At 35.7% G+C, this 25,655-nt stretch overlaps 1 protein-coding gene across 12 annotated transcripts in view; it reads left to right on the top strand.

The window, feature by feature from the left end:
• The window catches only part of PPP4R4 (protein phosphatase 4 regulatory subunit 4), an 82,280-nt gene that overhangs the window by 4,925 nt on the left and 51,700 nt on the right, over positions 1–25,655 (top strand). For 10 of the 12 annotated variants that reach the window (XR_009726472.1, XR_009726471.1, XM_061359858.1 and 7 more), the window contains exons 3-5: positions 17,313–17,415; positions 23,815–23,962; positions 24,637–24,710. Coding sequence is in view for 10 of the 12 variants with exons in the window: in XM_061359858.1 (XP_061215842.1) it covers positions 17,313–17,415; positions 23,815–23,962; positions 24,637–24,710 (325 nt within the window). In the remaining 2 variants the exon portion in view is untranslated. The remainder of the gene's footprint in view (positions 1–17,312; positions 17,416–23,814; positions 23,963–24,636; positions 24,711–25,655) is intronic. The other 2 variants (XM_061359864.1, XM_061359863.1) reach the window with 2 other exon arrangements.

Genomic DNA, 25,655 nt, shown 5'->3' with positions numbered 1-25,655 from the left:
ACAGCAAACAGCCAATAGCAAAATATCTATTCTTTGCCTGATGTGGACCTGTTTTGGATACAAGGATACTTACTAACCTGCACACTACAAGAACATTTAGTTTTCTGAGGATTTTTCTGATAGATATCCTAGGGTTTTTACATTGTTCTATGTACTTTATTAATTTGTATTCAGCTACTTTTTGTTTGTTTGTGCCTGCTCAGTGCTAAAGCTTCCAGGCCTTGACATTTCTGTCATACTCAAAATAATGGGGTAATAATGAGTCATCAAGGTGGAAGACTGGATTCACCCTTTTGGGAGCACACTGTACTTTAGTTTTGGAGTGGTCCTATCTCTCAGTTTAGAAAACACCACAGTCCCTGTCCAAAACACAGTTTTTGAAGACACAATAGACATTTTATCTAGATTGGGCAGAATTCAATGCCTATAAACTTAGCATGGCTTTGAACAAAAAAAAACCAACAAACCCAAACCAAAACAAAAACCGCAAGAAGCTGTGCTTTTGTAGTCATTCTTAATTATCTAGAGTGTTCTCAAATTCTAAGCACCTCTTCATACAGTGTATGTTGTTAATTGTGTCAATTCCACTACTGTTTAAACCGTTAACTTTTTTTCTTCCAGTTTTTAGCCATCATCATGTTAGTCTTGCAGATTTTCTTTTCTCTATAGGTGCAGGCATCTCACCTTTGAATTTAAATGAAAGCTTTCTTTTAAATGTAACCCTGGAGCTGATCTTCTAGTATACATATTGTGGAATTTTTTTGTGCTACGTAATCATGAGAACTGGATAGTCTATTCCATTTATGGCACTTCTGAATTTATGGTACTGATGCATACATAGGCTACTGAAAGATCCAGCTACCATGCTAAGTGCATTGGAAAGCAATTCTTCCAACTATACTGGCAAGCTGTAAATACTAACATAAACCATATTTCTTCAGTTGCTTCTCCTCCCCCCATCTTATTTTGTAAACTACAAGTTAAGTTTTATAAAAGTTGCATTCCTGATTCACATAGTTGAATGGTTAAGTTAGTTGCCTTGCTCTGTTGTGCAAATAAATTTACATATATGGAATTGATTCTTTCACCTTAAGGTGAAATGTGTACCTGTAGTCTTCTGAAATTACACTAAGTCACATACTTTACTTTTTTTCCCCACATACATTAAAATTTAGAATTGTGCAAATATTTGTGTTGATCATATTTGCTGAGTTAGAATGATAGCTGAGCAACCGGCAGGAAGATAGCGGTGTCAGTCCTCTCACCCCTCTAGTGTTAGTGCAGCTTTTGCCAATGTGCCTACACAGCACACTGGGGAATTTATCTGAGGGAAACCCTGAAAATAATGGTTAGTTTTAAAACAGAACAACTAAGTGATACAGGACTTTGTGCACCTGGAAGACCTGTACCAGCACAAAGGAATTGGGTAGCAGCATGGGAACTGTGCTCAGGAGTGGGTGAAATGGCTTTTAGCCTTACCACTGTGTTTGGCTGGCTGACAGTGTTCATGGAGCTAGCATTTCCTGATGTATCATTTCACAGTAAGATTAAGATGAATGAAGCTCTTCCTGTAACAGAAAGAGTATGTATTCTTTCCTTTCCTTATGTGACTGCATGTTACTGGTAAGTTATGTGTGCCAGCAGTAGTCCTATAGCAGTCATGCAGGCTCAGTCAGGTTAGGGAAATAACATTAGTTTTAACAAATCTTTCAGGTGCTCACTTCCAACAAAACATGCAACTGCATGACTGCTGATGCTACTGTGTGAGCGTGAGCAGAGAAATCACAGGTGGTAGATTGCTCTCTCATGAATCGAGGAACAGATTTAGCCCAGGTTACTCTGGAATCTATACTTTGAATCTGTGCTTTGTATCTGTGAAGTCAAGTACTAGTTGAAATGACCAGAGTATAAAGTATCTGCTGTAGTGTACTTAATGAGCCCTTTGAAATGGAATGAATTTCTGGAAGTCTTATGTGCAAGCTGCAGTGGGTGATATCAGTAGTAGCTCTTCCTTATGCATTGTCAAATTCTCCTCTGGAGTTGTAAAGTATGTTTCAGAGCATCTTTGGGCATGACCATAATAAGGAGAAGCTAGGTAGCTGTGTGGATGCCTTTTTTAATAATAAACAGAGTTGAAAGAACCTTGGGTTTTCTTAACTTCTAAAAATTGTTCTGTCGCCCTGAGAAAAATATATCATGCTCTCCTAGAAAATATCTACATAGGAATATCCAGCTAAATATTTACAAAGTTTCTTTCTATATTGCAAATCTCATACAGCATGTTGCCCAGCAGGAGACTGAGTTTGTTTTGTTTTTGTTGGAGGAGCACTGGCATTTAATAAATAACTTTAACAGCTGCACAGTTTATTTTTAGATGGCACATAATTAATGTGTAAGTGTAATAATTTTCCTTTGTATCACCTTCCTTGGAGAGTTCCAAGTGTTTATAACAATATTTAGCACCTGTAAGGAGTGTTTATTCTCATGCTTGCTCAATATTGCTAGTTTAGGTTTGTATCCTTTGCTCGAGGTGGCAAGAGGAAGTAGTATTGCACTAGTTTATGTTAGAACCTAGAGATATATCCAGTGAAAACTGCATGAGGATGTAGATGGGAAAATGCAATGATTTGTGTTAGAATATATCAAGGGTACAAACTCCTCAAAGAGGTAGTTCAGGCTGTTGGTTTATGGCAGCACAATAAAGTGTTCTGACAGCACTTCCACATGATTGTGCCCTGTACTACAATGACTGTCGTGTTAGTGGCTAAAACAACTATCTAGCAGATTTTCTTGGAAATTCCTTCAGGTGTTTTGAGGACTATGTTGTAGGCTTTTGGAGCCCTTCAGATGTCATGGTGTGATGCTTCCACGGTTCTGCACTCTGATTCTGCTTCATTTGTTGCTGACAGAGAGAAGCAGCAGCAGTTAGTACTGGTCCAGCTACTCTTCCCCTAAAAGCAGTAGTAAACATTTCAGTTTTGTGAGTATCACGATATTACCATTACCTGTCCCAAAAATCTGAGTACTCTCAGACTCTTCAGAAGAAAGATTGTTAGTGCTGATACACTGCATATCTTCACATTCAGAGCTGTGGAGATTCAGAGGAATCAAAGTAAGGCAGGTAACACTATTATGCTTTCATTCACATTGCTGCACTTTGTAAACTTTGTGTGAAGGGGAGCTGTTTAACTGAGATGAAATTCTGATCATAATTTAAGGACTTCAGTGACTAGGACTGCGGGCTTGGGCCTGTACCTCAGCTGATAGGCTATTACGGGAATAATTTGGAATGAGACACAAAATAGCTTCATTGAGATTCAAAATTAATCCTCTTCTTTGTGGTATAGAATTGTAGAATCAATCAGGTTGGAAAAGACCTTTAAGATTGTCAAGTCCTACCTTTACCCCAGGACTGCCAAGTCCACCACTAAACCACATCAGTGAGGGCCTCATCCACACTTTTTTTGAACACTTTCAGGGACAAGGATTCCACCACTTCCCTGAGCAGCCTGTTCCAATGCCTGATCACCCTTTCAGTGGAAAAGTTTTTCCCTAATATCCAATCTAAACCTCCCCTTGCTCAGCTTGAGGCTGTTGCCTCTTGTCCTATCACTTGTTATTACTTGGGAGAAGAGACCAACCCCCACATCACTACAACCTCTTTTCAGGTAGTTGTAGAGGTTCCCCCTAAGCCTTGTCTTCTCCAGATTAAACAACCCCAGTTTCCTCCACCACTCCTCATCACACTTGTGCTCCAGACCCTTCACCAGCTTTGTTGCCCTTCTCTGGACCTGCTCCAGCAACTCAAATGTCTCTCTTGTAGTGAGGGGCCCAGAACTGAACACAGTATTTGAGATGCAGCCCCACCAGTGCTGAGTAAAGGGGGATGATCCCTGCCGTGGCCCTCCTGGCCATACTGTTTCTCACACAGGCCAGGATGCTGTTGGCCTTCTTGGCTGCCTGGGCACAGGCTGGCTTATGTTCAGTGGCTGTCAATCAGCACTCTTGGGTCCTTTTCTGGCAGGCAGCTTTCCAGCCACTCTTCCCCAAGCCTGTAGCATTTCATCAGATTGTTGTGGCTCAAGAGCAGGAGGACCTGGCACTTTGTCTTGTTGAGCCTCATACCATTGGCCAGAGCCCATTGATCCAGTCTGTCCAGATCCCTCTGCAGAGCCCTCCTACTTGTAGAACTGTTTTATTTAGCTATATTAGAGTTAACTTTAGTGGTATTAATGTTTTCGTCTTTGTTCCGCCAGCTGGTAGTCTAAATGCCAACACTGTGGTAAAGTTACACTGGATCTTCGTCAAGCCTCAGAGCTGTAAGATTTATGTCACAGGAAAGAAAGCAGGGTTGTTTAATTTCATTTTTTTATATCAGAAAACAGAATTGGAATGTAGACAGTTCTTGAGGTTAAGCAATTCAAGGAGGTCTCTACTGTTCGTTGAGAATTTCTCCTACTTTTGTAGGAGTGTCTTATTTAATCTTTCAGGGGCAGCTTGTTGTATAAGAAAAGTTCTCTTTAGGTCTTGAAGACAAACTATAAAGGAAAGTTGAAGTGATTTCTATAGTGAGAATTTCTATTCACATAGTCTGTCAAAGCCTGTATTGCAGCTAAAGAACCAACTCTAAAATTATATACAATTATAGGACTTTGTGCCTGAGAAAGAGGTCACTTCAGATTCCAAAACTGATGCCACAAGTAGCATCTCTAGCCAAAGACAGAGTTATGTCCTCAAAAGAAGATTTTTAAAGGTAGGCCAGTGATGCAAAAGTAGTTAAGAATCTTTCAATTTGAAGGTGATAGTGATGGGAATGCTATGCAGCTAAGTTGCTCTTGAAACTCACACTCTCAGAAATAACATGTCACTGGCATTCTTGGCTCTTGATTCCAGTGTATAATTGCCTTCATAGAAGAGGTTGTGTATGGGTCTTTCCAGTCTGAAAATAACAGAATCCTTTGCAGGCTTTAAAAATATGCGTTCTCTAACTCTTATGTCTATCCCATTCACTGGAGTTCTTGAAGTTGCTCCTCTCTCCATGAATAACCTTGTTGGTCTAATGGAGACACTTTTTTCAAGATGGAGTCTTTCCCATTGAGTGTTAATTCCCTGTAGCCTATCAGATGAACCCCCCTGTCTAATGGAAAAAAAATATCTTTTCACTTTATGAGTCATAATCAAACAGAATGAGAAAAGAGACAAAGAACCGCTTGCAAACATCTCCTAGTTCTCTTAGATTCTATCTGAAACATACTTTATTGCCTCTGGATGATACTTGTATGCAAGCAGAAAAATGTACCAGTTATTTAATACCCATGATATTATTTGAATGGACTCTTCATGATGAAGATATTCTCATTTAAATTCTATCATTTAGCTTCTTTTGCATTCAGGTATGTTTCTGCATATTTCTTTTTGAAAAGCATTGCCCTGTGAGGGATTAATGTTAAGGAATAAAAATATCAGCCTCTGGATATATCCCTCCGTATCCTAGTAGCTGTTGTTTCAGGAGCAGTTTTGTTTATTCCATGTTGCGTGACTGTGGGTTATGAGAATGTGTACAACTCTCATGTGCAGATTAGCTGAGTCATTGCTTGTCAGTTGTACTGATTCACAGCAGAACCAAGGGGAATTGCTGTGCTTTACTAAACTTTTTAACTATTGGTGGAAGCGTCTTGCCCACCTACCCTTAATTACTAATAGATTTTAGATACCTACCCCTTTCCTGGCAGATTCTACAGACAGACATTACTACTTAGTCATTGTATAGTTCCAAAATTACACACCATTTGTTTACAGAAACATGCTACAGTGTGATTTTAGTCCTGGTGTTTCTCAGTCGTTCTTGTTTTCCTGTTCTTCCACTCCTTAATTTACTGTATTTAAGAAAGTCAGACTTGTGTTGAGTGTAAGCAGGAATAGATGAGCTGACGTTAATGGAATTGCATCATTTTAAGTATATGAATCCAAGCGGAGTATAATAACTAGGGGTCTTGTTTTACTGACTTCATCTGCTTAGAGTAGTTGGGGAGGTATTTGTAGGACTTAAGGCTTTTTTTAAAACTTACATTTTCTGTAAGAGTATCTAAATGAAGGTAACCAGTATCACCAATTCAAAATAATGTTTAATGATGAAAAAAAGCTGAAACCTCAAAGAACATAGTTTTACGTTCCTTCTAATGGGAAAGAAAAAAAGCCATTTATCCATTATTCTTGTCGTTATTCATTTTTCAATAATCATCAAGTTTAAGAGAATTCTTCTGGCTTTGTAGATGGCTCAATACAGATCAATAGAGGCATTGTTCTCATAGGTTTTTGAAGTTAAATCTTCCACTTGATTGTAGGATAAAAAATTGGATTTTTTTTTCAATTTCCCCATTGTATCTTAAATCAGAATGATGTAATTTATTTTATTTTGTTAAAAAAAATAGTGCACTATAAGTTTGAATAAAATTGAAGAGTTGACACGGGGTTTTCTATGGCAGTCTGGGAGCACGAGGAAGGGTATAAGCATAAAGTCTTGGAGCTCCTTGTTTTTTGCTTATGAAACTGGCTTTGTGTACAAACTGCCAATTATATCCCTAGTAAAAAGTCCACATTTCTTGAAGTAGATAGAGTGAATTAACTTTGGAAGTAATCAGCTTTCCCATCTGGTGTCTATTCTTGAACATCAAAGAGTAACATTAAGCACCAGAGCCTTTATTTTGTGCTAAGATTAAATGAAGTTGTTCAAAGCTCCAATGCATTTCTCTTTACCAGTTGGAGAAGAGCAGGAAAGTTGGACTCAAGCTAGGTTGAAGCATTGATAACTCAATTGATATAAACAGAGCTGCACAGCAGAAGTGCTGTTGCACTCAGTACTACCATTACATTTTGCTTGCAAAGGGTTGTGTATGCAAAATGGAACGATTTACTGTTTACCTGTGTTGCATGAGAAGTGCAGCTCATCAGCTTGTGGCCTGATATTCTAAAGCAGATTATACTTGTTTTATTTTCTTCTCTGCCGTCTGTTACTAAGAGTGTCTTGAGGAGGATAGACTAGGGACAGCAAGGAAATGCTTTAAAAATGCCAACTATGTTTTTGTTGTAAATATTAATTGATTGTATTATCTCTGACAGAATAAACAGATGTAAAAGAGAAATGTGAAGAGCATCTGCTTAAATATTTGTACTTACATGGTAATACTACTTACATTGTTGGGTAGGCCTGGAGATAAAATGCTGGCTTTAAAGGGAGAAACAGAAAAGATGCCATTTTCACTGCTGAAGTTGTAACTGAGCTTTTTGAGGAGGATGATTTCTGTCCATATTAAATAGAAAACATGAGTCACTGCCTCATTGCTGCTTGCACCAAAATTCTTCTGTTATAAACAGTTAATCTTCCTGTAATTTCATTTAAAAGCTCTGGATTAGGATACCTATCTCTCTGCCATTTTGGGAGCTAGGAGTTATTTAGGTTATAGTCTCGAAGGCAAGATTTAATTTTATTTTTGCTTTTTACAAATGCGCCAAGTGATAACCTCTGAATCAATGGAGAAAAGAATGAATGCTGCTTAAAATTAAATTGCTTCTTTAGTACAGGTTTTAGCCCCAAAGTATGTCTGTTTCCTTTGATTTTTATCACCATGTAGGTGTATTTTAAGGGTTGCTTGTAACTTCTTTTGAACCTTGCATGCCTTTGTATTACACACAAAGGAAATACTTGCACCATGAGTTTGTAATAGATGATTAGGTGCATACTGGTATGGAAAAATCAACTCTTAAGGGCAGATAAACGTATTTGTGCTTTGACCACTGAAACTATACCACATATTTGAGAATGATGTGTTAAAAGAGTAGATAAAGCACTAAAATTAATACCCAGATCTTAGTTTCTTGCTTATTTATTGCCAGTTCTGAAGGTTTTATATGCCTTTCCAGTGCCTCATCTTACATTTTGATTAAATTAAGATGCCTTTTTTATTTTTAGTGAAGAATTGGAAAGTAACTGCTTCTGGATCTGTTGCATATAATGTCCCACACCTACAAGACCCATGAGTTGAAGAAGAGTCTAAGTAGATTTTAGTACTTAATAGTTCATTTGAGGTGTTCATGACTCGCTACATGCTTTTTGGTGAAGGATGCAAGTACTAAGTATATTTTCTTTATTCTGTAGCTCCTGCTTTTTGAGATTAACATACAGATCATTGATGTTATTTTTCCCCAAATGGTATTCCTTCCCTTGCAAGTGCATAGAGCTTATTTTCCTTTTCCTTGCTTTCATCCCTATAACTGAGGGTTTACTTTAAGATCATTATCCTCTCCTGGAAGAGACTATACACTGAATACCAGCTGAAATGGTTTGTGACACCTGTAAATACTGTTGTCCCTGTGATACTTGTACAGAACTTTGGGGTTCTGGATGCACTGCAGTAGCATTGATATTCTAAGTGCTGTGTGCTGTTTTTAAGGTATATTATACTGTAGATGTCCATTAGAACGGATGCCATGTCAGATAGGTAATAAAAGTAGCATTAATATATTTTGATAATATTTCACAATGAGTTTAAACTGGAAATTTACTGTCCACAACTTTTAGTAATCAGTTAATTCTGTTCATTTTCAGTAACAAACAAACTGAAGTGGGACTGAGGACAAGTGGTGTGCAAATGGTATCATATCAGTGATTGCTTTTTACTGTATTTTTTCTTTTTCCATGTTACTTTTGCTTGCGTAGAAGGCTATTGATACTAACATAACAAACAGATAAACCAGATAATTTGGTGGTTAACACTGGTGTGCTATGAAGGATCTATGCAGTGGAACATATTTGACACACATTCAAAGGAAAGAGATATTATTTTCTTCCAGAGATGATATGAACTAATTTTAGTAAATGTGGGTGGAATTACTGGTAAATGCTTTATTTATTCTTTCCATTGCAGAATGTCAAAGTCTTTGGGGGATAATTATACCATTAGAAATAAGTTAAAATATGAGTATGTGAGTTAAAAACTAATCTATCAAAAAGCTATTTAAGATCACTGTAGTGATTTGGAAGGCAGGGAACATTATTTGGATTATAATTACCTAAACCTAGTTGGGTAGGCTAGAAGATTCTGGTGGTGCGCTTATAAGGATTATAATTACCTAAACCTAGTTGGGTAGGCTAGAAGATTCTGGTGGTGCGCTTATAATGGTTTTAACAGGAATGTAAATATGGAATTATCTGTATGTATATATGGGATTATCTGTATATATAATACTATTTTTTATCCATTTTTTTAAATTATTCTGCCAGAGAACTGGAAATTTGCAAGACTTGTGTCATCACTTTGTTTATTATGTCAAATGCATTGTCTGGTTTGATTATCTGTCCACTCCAAGCTGTATGCTGTCAATGAAACAAATCTCACATATTTCTGAGAGACATGACTCTGACTCTTTCCTCATTTTAATTCAGTAGCTGAATTTCATCCTACTTCCCAAAGTGAACATGAATCAAGTAAAACACTTTTTTGTTTGGCAGAAAGTGAATCAGCAACAGCTTGGAGTTGAGGTAATTTTTAGTTCTTTGCATGTTTATCTCAGAAAGCTGCCTTTGATCTATGGTTGCTTCTGACAGATGAGAAAGCAACACTAGAGTTAGTTTTTGAGATTGTATTGCTGATGCATGTAACTGCATCAGTTTGAAGTAATGTTCAATACTACTTGGAAATATTTGAATAATGAATAAAAGGCAAACAAATAAAGCTTACCAGGCCCTTAGAGTATGACAGCAATAATTTGGTAGAAATCTAGTGTTAACTAAAGTCATTCTGATATCACAGTCAGATTTCCTTGGCTGGGAAAAAAGAACCGCTTCACCCCCCCACCCCAGCAACCCAGAATTGATACAAGATGAAGTATATTATGGTAAGAGAGGATGAGAATGCATGATTGAAAGACATAGATAAGTAATAAAGTAGGAGCTTTTGGATCTGTTGTTTATAATGCCCCACACTTAGACCCATGAGTTGAAGAAGACTCTAAGTATATTTTAAGTACTTGTTAGGTCATTTGAAGTGTTCATGTCTTTCATGCCACAAACCACATACCACATCTCTGTGGGTGACATATACTGGTACAGTAAATAAGACTGGAGAATGAAAAGAGATCCGATGTCTAAATTAGACTGTAAGATAAATTTAGGTCAACAGAAGTAATTTACCCTTCTATAATTTTGTTAGCATCTGTGATTCTTCTTTTTTCTCACTTTCTGTGTAGAAAAATTACTGTGTAGAAGAATGTACTTTTTCAGAAGACTTCTTATATCATATAATGAATGCATGCTGTGAAATGACAAATCTTGTTAAAAGTGAAAATTAGAATTTCAGGGCCAGTGAATAAGGACTGGGCAGAAAAGAAAATATCAGCTACTGGCTCATTTGTATTACGTTACCCAGAAATTGGAAATTGCATTATCTTGATGTAGGAGTGAAAAGACTGGTTTTACTCCTAAAAGACCATGCAAAATGCAGTATGTTTTATATATCCTCTAAGGAAAAGGAAAGCTTATCTTCTGGGAAATAGTAATCTTGATACAAGGGTAATATTTGAGAGGAAAAATGTGTTCCTTTGAGGCACTTTTTACATTCTTGAAACTTTTATTAAAATTCAACAGGGAAAAGATTCATGTTTCTTCATAATAACTATTGTCTAAACTCACAGAAACTGATGATATTAGGAAGAATGAAGTGATTGTGTCATTATAGTACATTTGGTTTGTCTCAGGAACAGAAAAGAGTATTTGTTTAAGTTAGACACCCTTTCTTTCTTTGACAGTTCAGCAAGCAAACAGAAATAAGAAATGTCAGTTGGCCAAACTGATCCTGGTAAACAAGGTTACTATGAATACAAAACTACCGTGCAGCTAAATCTTTGTTTTCCATTCTTACTTTAATTGCACTAGAAGTTTCACGTGTATTGGTGCATGTTCAGATATGCACTAAAAGCAGATTAATTTCTTCTTTTTTAATATGTAGATCATGTAGATTTTATTCAGACGTGCTGTAAAATCACCATGGGCACATATGTCTGAAGTAGAAGATGAGGATGAGAAATTGGTTTTGAAAATTAGATTTTAATAGAAGGGGTACAGTGTCAATTGCAAAAGGATGTTCATACTGTGATATTATCAGGACTTCTGACTTCTTAAAAATGGATATTAATCACATGCTGCATTTTCAGATTCATTTTCTTCTGTCTTATTTTTTGCAAAATTATAGCAGCCTGAAAGTAAAATTTCTTCTCTTTGTTTGCTCTGGCTAGACAGGTAACAAAGGAAGGGACAGAAGAGCTAAAAGACAAAGCTGCTTAATGCTTCTTTGCCTCCATCAGTCTTGACCTTAGTAATAGTCTGATTTATATCTCTAGTCTAGAATCTTGCCTATTATCATAAATGTCATGTACTTGAAGGCTTGCATATATAAATGTTATACAGTGCACTAGTACATAGATAAAAAGGACATTAACTTCTAGGACAATTTAAATTGGTTTTGACATAGTTACATATGCTCCCTGGCTAACTGTGGTCTTCAAAAGCTGTTCTGACAGTGAAGAAATTACAGCATATTGTTTAGGAGCCCCAATATTGTATTTGAATGCATGAGATTAGTTATAGTGTATAAAAGAGTTAATATGATACATAGATCTGTAATTATGTGTATGTGCTTGTCTAAATGAGTAATCCTTTTTAAATTCTTGTACTAGCTTTCTTTGAGAAAGAAACCTCTTTTTTTTTAGCAGTTACTGTACAATGCCAGAAATGTAAGCAGTTTGATCCATCAGATATCTGATTAAAAAACATATCCCAAATATCTTGTGTATCTTTACAGTTTCAAATCCTAGGAAAAATTATCAGGTAAAGCATTGTTTTGATTTCAGTTACTTCGGTTTGTCATTTGCAACATGGCAGAGGATAACGTGCAAGACATTTTGTACAGCACTTCTATAAAATACAGCTTCAAGGCTATGTTAATATTTGCACAGCTCAAGCTTCTCAGGCTTTGCTTAACTGAGACTCTTATAGGAAGTTATTTTAATGAAGTGACAGAGCCTTCCATGGGGCTGGGTCTGTTTATAATCTACTTGCAACGATGTATGTCAAATAGATGTTCAAACAGTCCTGTTGTATAATTTGTTTACAGAAATATAAATGTAAGCATATATAACACAAAATAAAAAGAAAGTAACTGCTTTACATCAGTGTTAAGAAAGGGTTATACTTTTAGAGAAAATACCAGACTTTGTTTTATCAGAGGAGTATTCACCTTAAAATAAAATGAAAATTAGTCTTAAAATCACATATATTTGTTATTTCAAGACAATTTTTTACTTTCTGGTGTTTGTTCCTGTTGTGGTTGAACCCAGGACGGTTACCTTTTTCGTTAGAAAACCCCCTGAAATTATGCAAAGACACAATTAAAAAGAAAACTTGTAAAAGTGTTAGTTTTTACTGAACAAGAATAGTATGTAGAAAGCAGTTTAATAAACTTAAATTTGTGTCTACCCATCTGTATAACAAAGATTGCTATGTAAATATCTTTACGATGAAATGAAGAAGGTTCTCTGAGGAAGTCTTACGGGACAAGCACTTTTATGTTATTGACAGAAATATTTATCTGGATTTCTAGTTTGCCTTGGCAAACAGTATATTGTACAGGACACGAGAAATCCTGGAAGGAGAATTGATGTTGAATCTTTCTAAATAGGCTAAATCCTGTCAGATACTGAACTTTCATACAAATAGGAAATTGAGTTTAGAATTTATGAATCACAGGCAAAGAACAGTTTAAGTGTTTAGGGACCTCTGGAGGTTATTTGGTCCAATGCCCTGCTCAAATCAGGGCAAACTTCCAAGCCTAATGTAATTTAGTGCTAGATCAGGTTGCTGAAGACGTTGTCAGAGGAGCTTTGAACATCTCCAAGGTTTCCTCAACCTCTGAAACACTTTTCTAGTATTTGATAATGCTCTTTGTGAATTTATTCTAATACCTAATTAGTTATTGACTACCTTAGTCAATTTTTACCTTGTTATTCTAATCCCTCATTTACTGAAGTTTATGAGTTTTTACTTTTTTTTCCCAACAAATTTAGGTCAATGGAGAACATTTTGTCATCTTACACTGCAAATAATGCCATTTATGGGAGGTTGAGTTAACATTGTAATCCCCTGCAGCCATCCATCAGAACTACTTGGTCTGTAAAACTAAGTTACACAAAGCATAGATTTCAGTGGTTGATTCAAGAATTGCTGTTTAGCTGCACTTTAAAGAAAAGTAAGTTCATAAACACAGTGCTTTAGTTAGAGTCTGGGTAAACGTTGTACTTCAGTCTTTTTTCCAATGCAACATTCTGCTCCTGTTTATGTATTTTTCAAGCTAGTGCAAATAGAGACATATGTAAATCTATCTTCTCTTTTTCAGACTCCTTGGTGGTAATATTCTCTTTGGGAACATTCAGTGACTAATCTTCTTTCTTCATGCCATAGAAGGAGCTGTAGTCCTTCATTCCCTTTCCAGATACAAATGCTCCTAATTGAGTACCCAGGGACTTTTGATTTTTTTTTTTATTCTGATTTTGCAGAATATGATTTTTAGAATACTTTTAAAATTAAACTTACTTGAATTTTTAAGCATACATTTTCAAGTAGTTAGTTGTTTTAAATATAAGAAATCTTATTGTCAGCCCTGAGCTTGCTGGAAGTTTGTAAACCTGGAAATACCTATCCTGAACATAATCACAGTATAGCTGTGGGAAGGGACCTCTGGACATCATCTAGCTCACCTCCCTGCTCCAAGCAGTGCCTATTACAGCAATGTATTTACCTGTTGTTGCCACAAGGATGCATTGCTGCCTTCTGGTCAGCTTGGTATTCACTGGGACCTTCATGTTCTTTCGTGCCAAGTTATTTTCCAGTTGGCTGGCCCCCAGCCTGTGCTGATGCATGAAGTTATTCCTTCTCAGCTGTGGGACTTGTATTTCCCACCACTGACCTTTGTAAGAGCCCTCTTTGTTTCACCAGCTACTTGAGGCATCGTGACCATCTGGTCTATCAGCCCTTCAACCGGATTTTGTGTCATCTACGTAGTAGCTGAGGGTGCACTCTGTCCCATCACCCAGGTCATAAATGAAAACATTGAACAGTATTGACTGCAGTGTAGACCCTGAGATGAACCACTCATGGCTGGCTTCCAGCTGGCAGCCTTGCCACTGATCACAAACATTTAAGCTAAATAGTTCAGCCAGTTTTCAGTCCACATCACTTTCCTAGTTTAACTAGTTTGTGCTACATTGATTTATCTATGAGAATATTATGGGGCACAGTGTCAAAAGCCTTGCTAAAATAAATTAAACCACTCCCAACATCCAAGCCAGTCATCTCATTGTAGAAGGCTGTCAAGTTGGTTGGTCAGGTGTGTTTTTGCCCTTCACAAACCCAGGCTGATGACTCCCAGTCACTTTTTGTTGTTTGTATGTTTGCAAGTGATTTCTAGGAGGATTTGTTCCAATCTCAAGGCACTCCCAAATATAATACAGACTTCATTTTGTGAGGGTAGAAGAAAGTAAAACTAAATGCAGGGGCTAGAGGGCGAGGCTTATTGCTATGCTTACATTTGAGAAGGACCAGTTCTTCAATGAGCTGCTCTGGTGCTGACAGTGAGCAATTGGTGTTACAGAGGCAGTGAGTGGTAGACAGAAGCATTCAGGCATGAGAGCCCCCCCTCTGGTTGAGTTTCCCAGTATTGTAAAGTCACTGGGATCTCCTGTAGGATGAACTCAGAAGATGAGTCCTCAGGTTTTATATTTAAATGTTATTATCTATATGCATTTTGCTAGCATAAAAGTAGTTGAGCAAAATTGCTTCTAAGTATAGGGCTCTGTTGAGTTCTTCTGTAGTTAGCACAGTTAATAAAGGAATAGCATCTTCATTACACTAAGCTTACTGTGGCTCTAAAGAAAAGATTAAGCATTTATTTTAATACATTTATTATTACAAAATTGTCTAAATTTGAACATCTAGCAATAATTCACTATAATCCTGAATTATTTAATATGTAAAGAAAATCTATGGTGCAGCTCTTTTGGGAGATATAGAATAAAAATAAGAAGCAGTTGGAAAATTACAGGCTGTGTAGGTGTTGAAATGCCTCCTGCTTCACTTTCTTAATTGGCAGCAAGCCAGATACTAAGCGTTTCTGATTTAAAGTGAAATGCTCCCCTTTGCTTTAAATTTCTGGTGGATAAAGGTTGCATTTTGTTTGCAGTTTTTAGCAGTTAGGATTTATTCCACCTTGATACAAAATGAATAAAATTTTCAATTACATAGCTTCTGCAAGTTACCTTGAACTTTTGAATTATTGCTGGGTAATACAAACATACGCATCTTTTCCTTGGAAGTTGTATCATAAGAAGTTGTGGATCTCATCCACATTGTGACCCTTTTTTACTCTGGGAGCTTTAGATTTATCAGTTTTACTTTAAAGCTTTGCTGGAATTAGTATGTGATACTCGGAGGAATCTGCTATAAACATGAAAGGCTTTAATATTCATGGCTTTAAATTAGGTAATAAAATGCGTTTGAATAATGCAAAAATATTGCAAGCTGTAAATAGATCAGTTATTATTCATTGATTAAATTCATTTTCAGTAGTTGTCAGAATACTGTCCTTTCACTGTGTTTAGATGTTACTGACTTTAGATGTTACTGGTAGATGTGTTTTTGTTGAGAGCTCATAGATATTTATCAAATAAGATTGCAGGGTTGCTAGTATTAAGATTAGTCTGAAAAGCTGTACTTTTATCCGTTCTTGCTGTTTTGAATGGCATTAAATAGGGCTTTGTCCTGTCAAAACTTGCCAACTTTCTTGTGTTCACAGACAACAGTTAAAAACGTGGAGGGGTGTATATAGTAACCAGCCAGAACTTTGGTTCCTAGAATCTCTTCAGAATCATAGAACAGTAGAATGGTTAGGGTTAGAAAAGACCTTAAGATCGTCTAATTCTGACCCCCCTGCCATGGGCAGGGACATCTTCCACTAGAGCAGGTTGCTCAAGGCCCTGTTCAATGTGGTCTTCACATCAGCTTAATTTTACATCAGTAGCAGTCAAAATCTATAATTTCAGTTGATCTTCTGGAAGACATGAATGTTGTGGGTGATGTAGAGCATTAATGGAATGTGTAAAGATGGTGCAGAAAGTCTTTGCATCTTAACTGTGAATTCCCTAATATACTGCAGAGGCAAAACAAAACAAGAGGGTGGTTGTGCAAATTTACTGTCCTGTGATCAATTTATGTACCTACATCCCCTTCTTGAGCTCATATATTTCACTAAGAAAACTTGAAATGATATGGGATGGGGAGTGATATATGAAAGTATTTTAAGGTAGGTTTACTATGAATTTCTTCTGAAATTATATGTATAATCATATTGTACATTTAGTTGTTATGTCACACTAAGCAAAATGCTTGCATGGGTACAGAGGAGCTTTGTGTGCTTATTGAAAAATGAGCTGCTTAGCTGCTTTAACAATTCTGAATTTAGCAAAATTCATTTTATGCATTTAAACAGGAAAAAGAATGTTTTGATATTAGTTTTATCCAGAGCCTTTCTCTTTCTCATTTGGTTCTAGAAGTTTATCCACTTGAGCAGTTTTTGTCTTCACTTCATGCCTTTTCTTCATAGCTGCCTACCATTTCCCTCCCATTCTGCCTTTTTTTTTTTATCACTTTATTTTTTCAGTTATGGGATGCCATTGAGAGACATAGGATAAGGAGAAAGGTACAAGATCTGTAATCTAACTAGGTTTTTGCATCCTTTAATCATGTTTGTCAATATACATCTGATTATACATGTTTTCCCTACATAAAGGAAAAAATGGTAGATTTCTGTTAAAATGTATGTTGAACATAGTTTTCATTTATATTTCCTATTTGTTTTCACTCCCTATGCTTTATCACTTCTATTATAATATTGAAGCTTCCATAAAACCCTTGCCTTGATCATCAAGTTTGAAAGGTCTCGCAAGCATTTTCTGGTTTTTTTTCCAAAGCTACACTAAAAATTAAAACATTCTGTATTGGAAAAGCTTTTATGGTAGATATATTTTTTTAATGTTGCTTTCTACTATATACTGTACAAAAAAAGAGTAATGCCTCTTTTGAGTTATATGAATAACCTGGGTAGTGTGTTTGTTTTTCTGTTGTGTTTTTTTCTTTTTTCTTTAATGAAAGCTATGAGCTTGTAATCATCATAGAGATTAATGTGTTGTATGTATGTATTTTTTGTAAGTTCTGGCCAGGATATCCAAGGAACAAGTGTTGTGGCAAATCTTCCAGTCCTGATGCGACAAAATCCTGCAGAAACCCTTCGTCGGGTCTTACCAAAAATCAGAGTAAGTTACTTGTAATGAAGTGTGAAAGTATCTTTTCCTGCCAGTGTAAGTATCATAGAATCATAGAATAGTTAACATTGACTAATAGTTTAACAAAGGCAAAAAAAGGCCAATTTACTGCAAACTCCATCTCTAGGAGAGGTGTGTCCAGTTGGTCATCTTCCACATTAATTCACCAAGTCTCTGAAGTATTGCAGGCACTATATTTTTTCTTGGGAAAAAAAACACCCCAAACAACCCCCCCCCCCCCAAAAAAAAAAAAACAAAAAACCCAAACAAACAAGAAAAACAACCCAACAAAAAACCAACCTAGAAAACAAAACAAACCCCAGGAAAAGTATGCAGAATTTATGCTATTTACATATTCTAAACATTTACCAGTGATTTGACAGCTTTTTGAGAACTCTTCTTGAGAACCAGCCAATCATAATGGTTCTTGTTGAAATTTTGCTTTGAAAACATTGAACTGTGTTCCTAATTTTATGGACAAGATCAGTTTCCCCATGCATTTTTGGAGGCACATTTGACATCTTCACTAGTGTGACTCAGTCATGATTTTACCAGGACACTTTGTAGATATTTTTTTTCATATAATATAAATTCTTTCCTATTTTAACACAGTTTGCCAACAGTATCGTTATTTTATTTTGCAAACAACTAGTGCTTAAGAAAATTATTTACATCACTTCAGAAAGGAGGAAAGAGTTTAATTATTTGTCCTTTCTATAGCAGGCACTTCAGGGCTGAGAGGAAAATGTCTTCTGTAGTAGCTGAGTAGCTGCTGTGAGTTTTCTTGCTGTATCTGTATCGGATTCTCATTGCCAGCTGTAAGACAGTGTACAATTATATTAGTAACAAAGGTGAAATAGCTGAGTCACAAACTTATGTTATAGAGTTTTCTGTTGACCAAGGAAGTGATTTCCAAATAGCAAAGTGAGCCTATGTGAAAATGATACTCATTCCAGTAAATTCTCATTTATATTTCATTGCTTTCTTTGTTGAAGTTTGAAAGACCTGAATTGCATCTTTTATTGAAGAGCTGTGTGGACATATATCTCTCAGCATTTTTTAATTTTTTCTTTCTACTTTTAAGGCAGCTACCTAAACATTACATTAATAAAAGAATTCCAGAAAAAATATCATATTATGAAAAATTGGTGTATTTCTTACTGTTTGTGGAATTGGTCTTAAACTGAATCCTCCCTCTGTCCCCTGCTCTTAAGAAAGAGGCTGTTCAAGGGACAGTTTAGTATTTATGAATAACTGATTTAATGACTTATGTTCTGCTCTTTTGTTATGAATTCATTGACTGAAAGATATGTATGTAGTCTTCAACAGTTAGTTAGCAAATATTCTTCTGTAGGATATTTAAATGCAAGCCCTACTGTAGAGGAGTCTTTGGTTCCATGTGGTAGATTTATTCGGTAATATTCTGTGCACCGACAGATGTGTGGGTCACCCTGCTGAAAACACATGTGGGTCATTATTGACACCAAGTTGAACATGAGCTGGCTGTGTGTCCCTCTGACAGAGCATCCTGGGCTGCATTAGACAAAACAGTCAGCAGTTTGAGGACAGTGATCCTTTCCCTCTACTCTTTCTTCAACTCTTCTACACCCTGGAGCATCCAGTTCTGGGCTCCCCAGTACAAGAGACACATTGACATACCAAAGAGACTACAGTGAAGGGCTCTGAAAAGGATTAAGGGACTGGAACATCTTTCCTATAAGGAAAGGCTGAGAGGGTTGAGGCTGCTCAGCCTTCAGAAAAGAAGCATTGGAGAGGATCTTATCAATGTATATAAATATTTGAAGGGAGCATGCAAAGAAGATGGAACCAGGTTCTTCTTAGTGATGCCTGGTGACAAGACCATAGGCTATGGGCAGAAACTGAAACACAGGAGGTTCCCTCTGGGTGTCAAGAAACAGTTTTTCACTGTATGGGTGACCAAGCACTGGCACAGGTTGCCCAGAGAGGATGTTGTCTCCCTCCTTGGAGGTATTTATAAACTGTCTTGGACATATTCTGGCTCTAGGTGTCCCTGCTTGAAAAGGAAGATTGAACAAAATGACCTCCAGAGGACCCTTTCAGTCTCAGCCATCCTGTGATTCTGTCAATATCAGATATCACCTTTCAACTTTTTATTATTTCCTGAAACTTTTGTGATCTTGAATGGGAATACAGTTTTTTATTCTAGTCTTAGGTCTTTATATATTAACGGGGAAAAAATTTTAAGAGGATGATCATTAGCATGATGAGGGCCTAAGGTGTGGAAAATACTTGTTAGGATTGGAATTCATTGTGTTTAGATCAGGCAGTACTTAATTACTTTGTAAAAATATCTTCCTGCAGACTATTGAAGAGCATTTAACTGAAAACAGCACATCAAGAAGGAAGAGTTAGAAACTGAAGACAAAAATATTAGAAATTAAGCAGGCGATTGTAATAGTAACTGAGAAAAGTAGTGTTTTTCATCTTGCAGTGTCATTTAAATCAAAACTGAATGCCTTCCTAGATGATAAATTAAATGAAACTTAATGTGCTTAAGACAGAGGTAAAATAATGAAATATAATGAGGTCAGTTTAAATCTGTGTGTTCCTTTCAGGTTTAAAGTTTATAAATAAAAACTTTCTGGAATGTATATGAGTTAAATTTTTTTCTGTGGCTGCACTCTTACAAAGTAGGTTCTTCACTGGTGCTCTGTTACCTCATAATTATTTAATCTGTAATGAAAGAACAGTCTCTTGTACCCATGTTCACTGCACTTTTAACTGCAAAATCATTAACTTGACCTTTTTTTTTTGTGTTATCCTTTTTTTTTTTATTGGAGGAATAGTCTTGATTGTTAAATGGACACTGTTACAAAGTCATAATTGATCTCAACTGCAATTAGAATTTTTCACATGTAGTCTGGCATTGCAGGGAAATAAGCTGACTTAAATTACTGCACTTGGTTTCAATTCTCTAGATCAGGAAAAATCATTTATGAATTTCAATTTGCCCATAAAACTACTATACAACTCATTTTTCATAGAATTATGGAATCATAACAACCAAAACAACTCTTTAATACTAAGAAAAACGAGTTGTGTGGTAGTTACAGGGTGCTGTTTATCTGAAGGTATTGTCACCATACAACTGGTAGGGAAAACAGTGTATTTATTTAGGATACTTGCAGAAGCCCAAGGCAAGAGTAGATACTGCTTTTACTAAAGCTGAGGATAAAACAGCCAGAGGAAGTAATATATGCAAGGAATGTTCTGTCTGGATACATTACAAATTTTTATTTCACTTGTGAGTAATTGACAAACGTGGTTACTTTTATAAGTAAATATAGAAATTAATATATGTGAATTGCTTATCATTCCTTAAAATGTAATTAAATTGAAATGATATCAAAGAACCTATTTAATGTAAGTTTTTCAGGTCTGAGATGAGAGAAATCAAACATATTATATGCCAATAAATATACCAAATCTAAGTAATGATTAAATTGTGCATCAGTATTTTGGTTATGCTAATAAAACAGATGCATCGTATATCATTTAGATGTTAATGTAAGAATGGGATTATGAAATATTTGTTTGAATTTGATAATTAAAATGAAGTGGCATTTTTTTATGGGTTATTTGTGGTTTTTTGGTTTTGTGTTTGTTGAAAGTCATTGAAATGTGGATTTAGGGAAAGCTTAGACATTCTCATTAGCATTTCTTCTTTGTGCACCAAATGGCTCTTTTCAAATGATATTATTAGTATTTTCCCTGTTACCCATCCTTGAGCACCACCACTGAAAGAAGTGGAGGTAGGTTGCAGGGGTCTAATAACAAATAAGAGACTTTTCCAAATGCTGTGATTGCAGTGTTACTCTCATTGAAGTGTATACATCAAGCCTTACTTGTTGCTGTTTGATTAGTTCCAAACTCATTTTCACAGTTACTTAATTTTCCTAGTATAGCAGTATCCCCCTGAAAGTTTCTGTTTTTCCCTAGTTGATTTTATAGTTTAAGAGGTGGGGTGATTTTCATGCTGTCTTATGCCTAGTATTTATTTTAAGGTTCATCTTCATTGCATCTTTGAATTTCTGTAATCGTCATTATTTATGTGTCTTTCTAGCCCTAAGGGAAGATTTTTGTTATACCAACACAGTTACTAAAATGATTGACTGTTTCTGCTAGCAGCATTCTTTCAAGAGAATTCTGTTGCTGCAGCACATGAAGTGTGTTAAATTAGAGGTGAATTTTCTGTTTTCCACCTAATGGAGTAAGCCAGGCCTTCTAAATTTTGCAAGTTTGCTTGCCTGAGTTTAACTTGTAGACATAACAATAGTTCAAGAACATGCTAATACCCTCAAATTCTGTTAAATCCGCTTTTCTGAATAAGACAGGGAAAGCTTTTTTCCTCTGGAATGAAAATTAGTGGAGGATCCATGTATGGAAAAATAACATTACTTTCTAAATAAATAAATTTATATTAAGTAAATTTAAGTCACTTGGGTTCAGTGAAATTAGAGTAAGACCCAAATATTTGCATATGTGGGACTGTACAGTTCTGAGTGCAAGCACCAATATAGGAAGGTGTGTAAGCAATCTAGAAATTTGCATTTCGATGTCTCCTGAGGTCCATGAGGAGGCACATCCAGAGAATGTGTTCTCGCACATGGTTATCCAGAGTTGTGTGGATCTTTAGAGGAGACTGTGTGGAAACTTTATTTGTTGGTAAGTAACCCTGTTTGCATTGCGTACAAAGTGAATACATACATAAAATTGAATTCAGCTCCATTACATTCCAGTCTGCAGTGCTGTCTTAGCATCCACAGTTTGTAAATAGCTCTTTTAATTATTTTGGGTACGGTTTTTTTGAGCAAGTGTAAACCAAAATCCCAGGACAGTGTGCACAAGTATTTCAATGCCAGAAATATTCAAATTATAAAATTGCTAGGTGTCCTTATTCTTGGCTTTGGCTGTTGTAATAACAATGGAAAAACAAGGACAGAGTAGGCTGTGGAGATAACAAGAGGGTGGTTTCCGTGGCTATTGAAAGCAAATATTTTATAACACTTTGATTGGTAAGCTGTGCAGTGCTTCTTCTTTTATTCATTTGGGAGAGCAGGGATGAAGGAAATGCTTTTACAAACGTATGTGCCTATACAGAGACAGCTGTTGAGAGATAAGTAATGGGTCTCTTTGAAATAAGAATCTAAAAGTTACACATTTGCACACAAAAGCTGGTTGACATTTCTGTAATGAAAACTTGTTTTTGTTTTACTTCGAAGTAAGAGAAGTCTACTACATTTCTCAGATGTTCTCTGCAAACTATTTTCTCAACAAAATTTATATGTAATACTCAGGTTCATAATGAATGTTTTCTTATTCTACTCTAGTGTTGTTTTTTTTAAATTAAAATATCAGTTTATCTTTGATTTTTGATATAGGATCTGAGAAACCACTGTTCATCTCAGCACTTTAAAAACAGGAATAAACCCACATATATATAACATGCTATATGGGAAGTATGGGCTTTAAACTCTTACTAAGTTTGGAATCAATTGTAAAATGAATGTAATGCTTTACTAGTACAATAATAAAATTTATTTTGCCATGAGTGAGACATGTTTAGACAAGTAAATAAATAGCCAATAGGTATGTACATAATTAAAATGAATTTTGTGTCGTAGATTGCATCCTACATGCTCTTTGTCGTGTGCATAGATCTGAAATCGAAATTTCCCTGTTTTCATTTAATTTTAGTAATATTTTATTCCCTTATTATATTTAACTTGTGAACTGATGATTTTAAAGACAGCCTGATGAATTATATTCTTATATGGTTAAAGCTAAGTATTTATCTGGTTTTACTAAGTGCACTAGTAAAAGCTGAGTTATGTAGGTAAATATTCTACTACATATTGCTTTATTTTTAAGACTATGTGTGTATATATATATATAAAAATGCACACATTTTTGTTTGTGTTCTGTGTCAGTTGGCAAGGGACAAAATTTGAATTTCCTTCTGCTACTTTAGGGTCTCTCACTGGATGAATGAAATATTTTTTAATCCTTTGTTTGAATTCTTTTAAGCTTCATAGACAGCAGAACTGCAATTGTTAGTTGGTCTATTTTTGCCTCTCACTGTGTACGGTAGGAAAAAACCACACATAATGCATTGTTGAAGCTGAAAATCACAAAAAATATTATAATTTATTTTTCTTTAAATTTTCTGTGAGAGATTTTAATATCTCCAAGTAATTCTGATTAAGAGAAAATACTTTTACAGCCAGTTTTGTAAGTTACCCACGTTGTTGTATATTCATTCTTAAAACCAAATGTACACATTTGAATGTTCTTTCAGTAGATTTTTTTCCTGTATGTTCTAAATTGATATAATTTTAAACTATACAGGAGGTGCTGCATGTTGCAGGAGTGGAAATGCAGTTAACAGCTGCTGTTTCATTTTTGACTGTTCTGCAAGAGGAGTTGGTGTCCATTCATACGTATTCCCACTCCTTCCTACACATCATTCTCCAAAACCTGGAACACAGAGATGCAGGTCAGGGCTGTACAGCTATACTCATGACTGATCACTTCTGCATGTTTTGTTTCCTTAGTGACCGTACAATCCTGTGTAAAGCAGTGAGTGCAATCACTTTCACTTTGTATTTAGACTTGCATGAACGCAAAGATTTTGACTACTAACATACTGACATTTAAATCTAATTCTGATTGAAGCAAACAAAAATCCTTTGTCTACAGAACTAAAACCCAGTTGATACTGTGCCCAAGCTTCTACTGAAGTACCACCATTTTGTAGCTGAGAAAATGGAGGCAGGATGTTTGATGTTTCTTTTGTGATGATTACTTTTACTTAACATCTTTGACACTATTTTGAGAATAGAAAGGAAAAAAAGGCCTCTTAGAAAACTAGAAAGTTTCAGTGGGCATCAGAAAAGAATGTGCTTCTAAATGAGGGAAATAAATTTTTCAAAACAAAGAGAATAATTATTTTTGCACAGGAATCTAAAAGATATAAGAAATGGGGACAGAATGTGCTTCTTGCATATCCTACTTCTTAGTTTGAAGTCTTAAATGTGTAATTTGGTGGCTTTTAGAGACATAGCTCCTTGAAGAGATGTGTGTATAAGTAACTAATTTTGTGAAACTGAGGCATGTTTTGTTATACTTATATATGTACAACATAACATATAACCCATTTCATTGTAACAGGTGTCAGCAATGCATGGCTAGAAACTCTTCTTGCTGTAATAGAAGCTTTACCAAAAGAGACTGTCAGACATGAGGTAATACTTCCAAGCTTATGCTAGCAATAAATCAGTAATATTTTGTAAGATTGTATTTCCTTGCAAATTTCATTCTTGAGTTAAACCTTAAAAGCACCTTTGAGGTGGGCTGGTTCAGGGAAGAGGCAAAAGGAGATATAAAGTCGCAAAATGAGCTAGGCTATTTTTTGTCATCTTTCTGTGAGCATTTGAACTCTGGCAACTTAAGTTGGCTCTTCCGTAGAACTGTAGAATGATAGAATGATTTGGGTTGGAAGGGACCTTAAAGAGCATCTAGCTCCAACCCCCTGTGCCTTCATTAAGATTTGTGGAAGTTCTATGCCTGTGAAAACAGTCTGTGGAACATACCGTAAGAGAAGAAATGTGCTAAAAGGTGAAACAGCAAGGTGATATTAAAAATGTTAATGTTCTTCCGCAAATAACACTTTTTACTGTAACACTTCCACTTCACTTAGTACTCCCCTTAACATGTTTTCATGTGTCCAGTTTTAGTTAGGATCTCGCTCTGTGTCTTCATGAAGAAACTACATTTTGTTTGCTGCTGGACTAAAAGTGATTTCTGTTAAATGGAACTGAATGCTAAAGATCCATTTCATTGTGTATTTCAGTTGTTTGTTATACACTAAACACCTAATGCCCTGGAAACACTGAATTTTTCACTGTGTAGCTCAAGAAAGAGGAAGGAAATCTGTCACTAATTCATAATATCATTTCCCTTTACTCTGATACCAGTTTTGCTTTAAGTATTCATATTTCATTGTTAAATTTAAAAGCTTTGCAACAAGCATATTTTACTGTGTTTATAATTTAAAACAATATGGAGTTTTAAATATATGATTATGTAGTATAAAAATACTCATTAAAATCAGTGGCTAATTGAAATTCAGTGCTGTTTAGAAAATAAACTTCTAAAGGGTAAAAAGTTAGGTGGAAAATAAGCAAAAG

The sequence above is a fragment of the Neopsephotus bourkii genome, unplaced genomic scaffold, assembly GCF_033783945.1.
Source record: "Neopsephotus bourkii isolate Nb327-2 ecotype Australia unplaced genomic scaffold, CSIRO-AGI_Nbou_v1 NB_998, whole genome shotgun sequence".
Taxonomy (NCBI): domain Eukaryota; kingdom Metazoa; phylum Chordata; class Aves; order Psittaciformes; family Psittacidae; genus Neopsephotus; species Neopsephotus bourkii.
The sequence above is the reverse complement of the archived record's forward strand: the minus strand, read 5'-3'. Positions and strand labels throughout refer to the sequence as shown.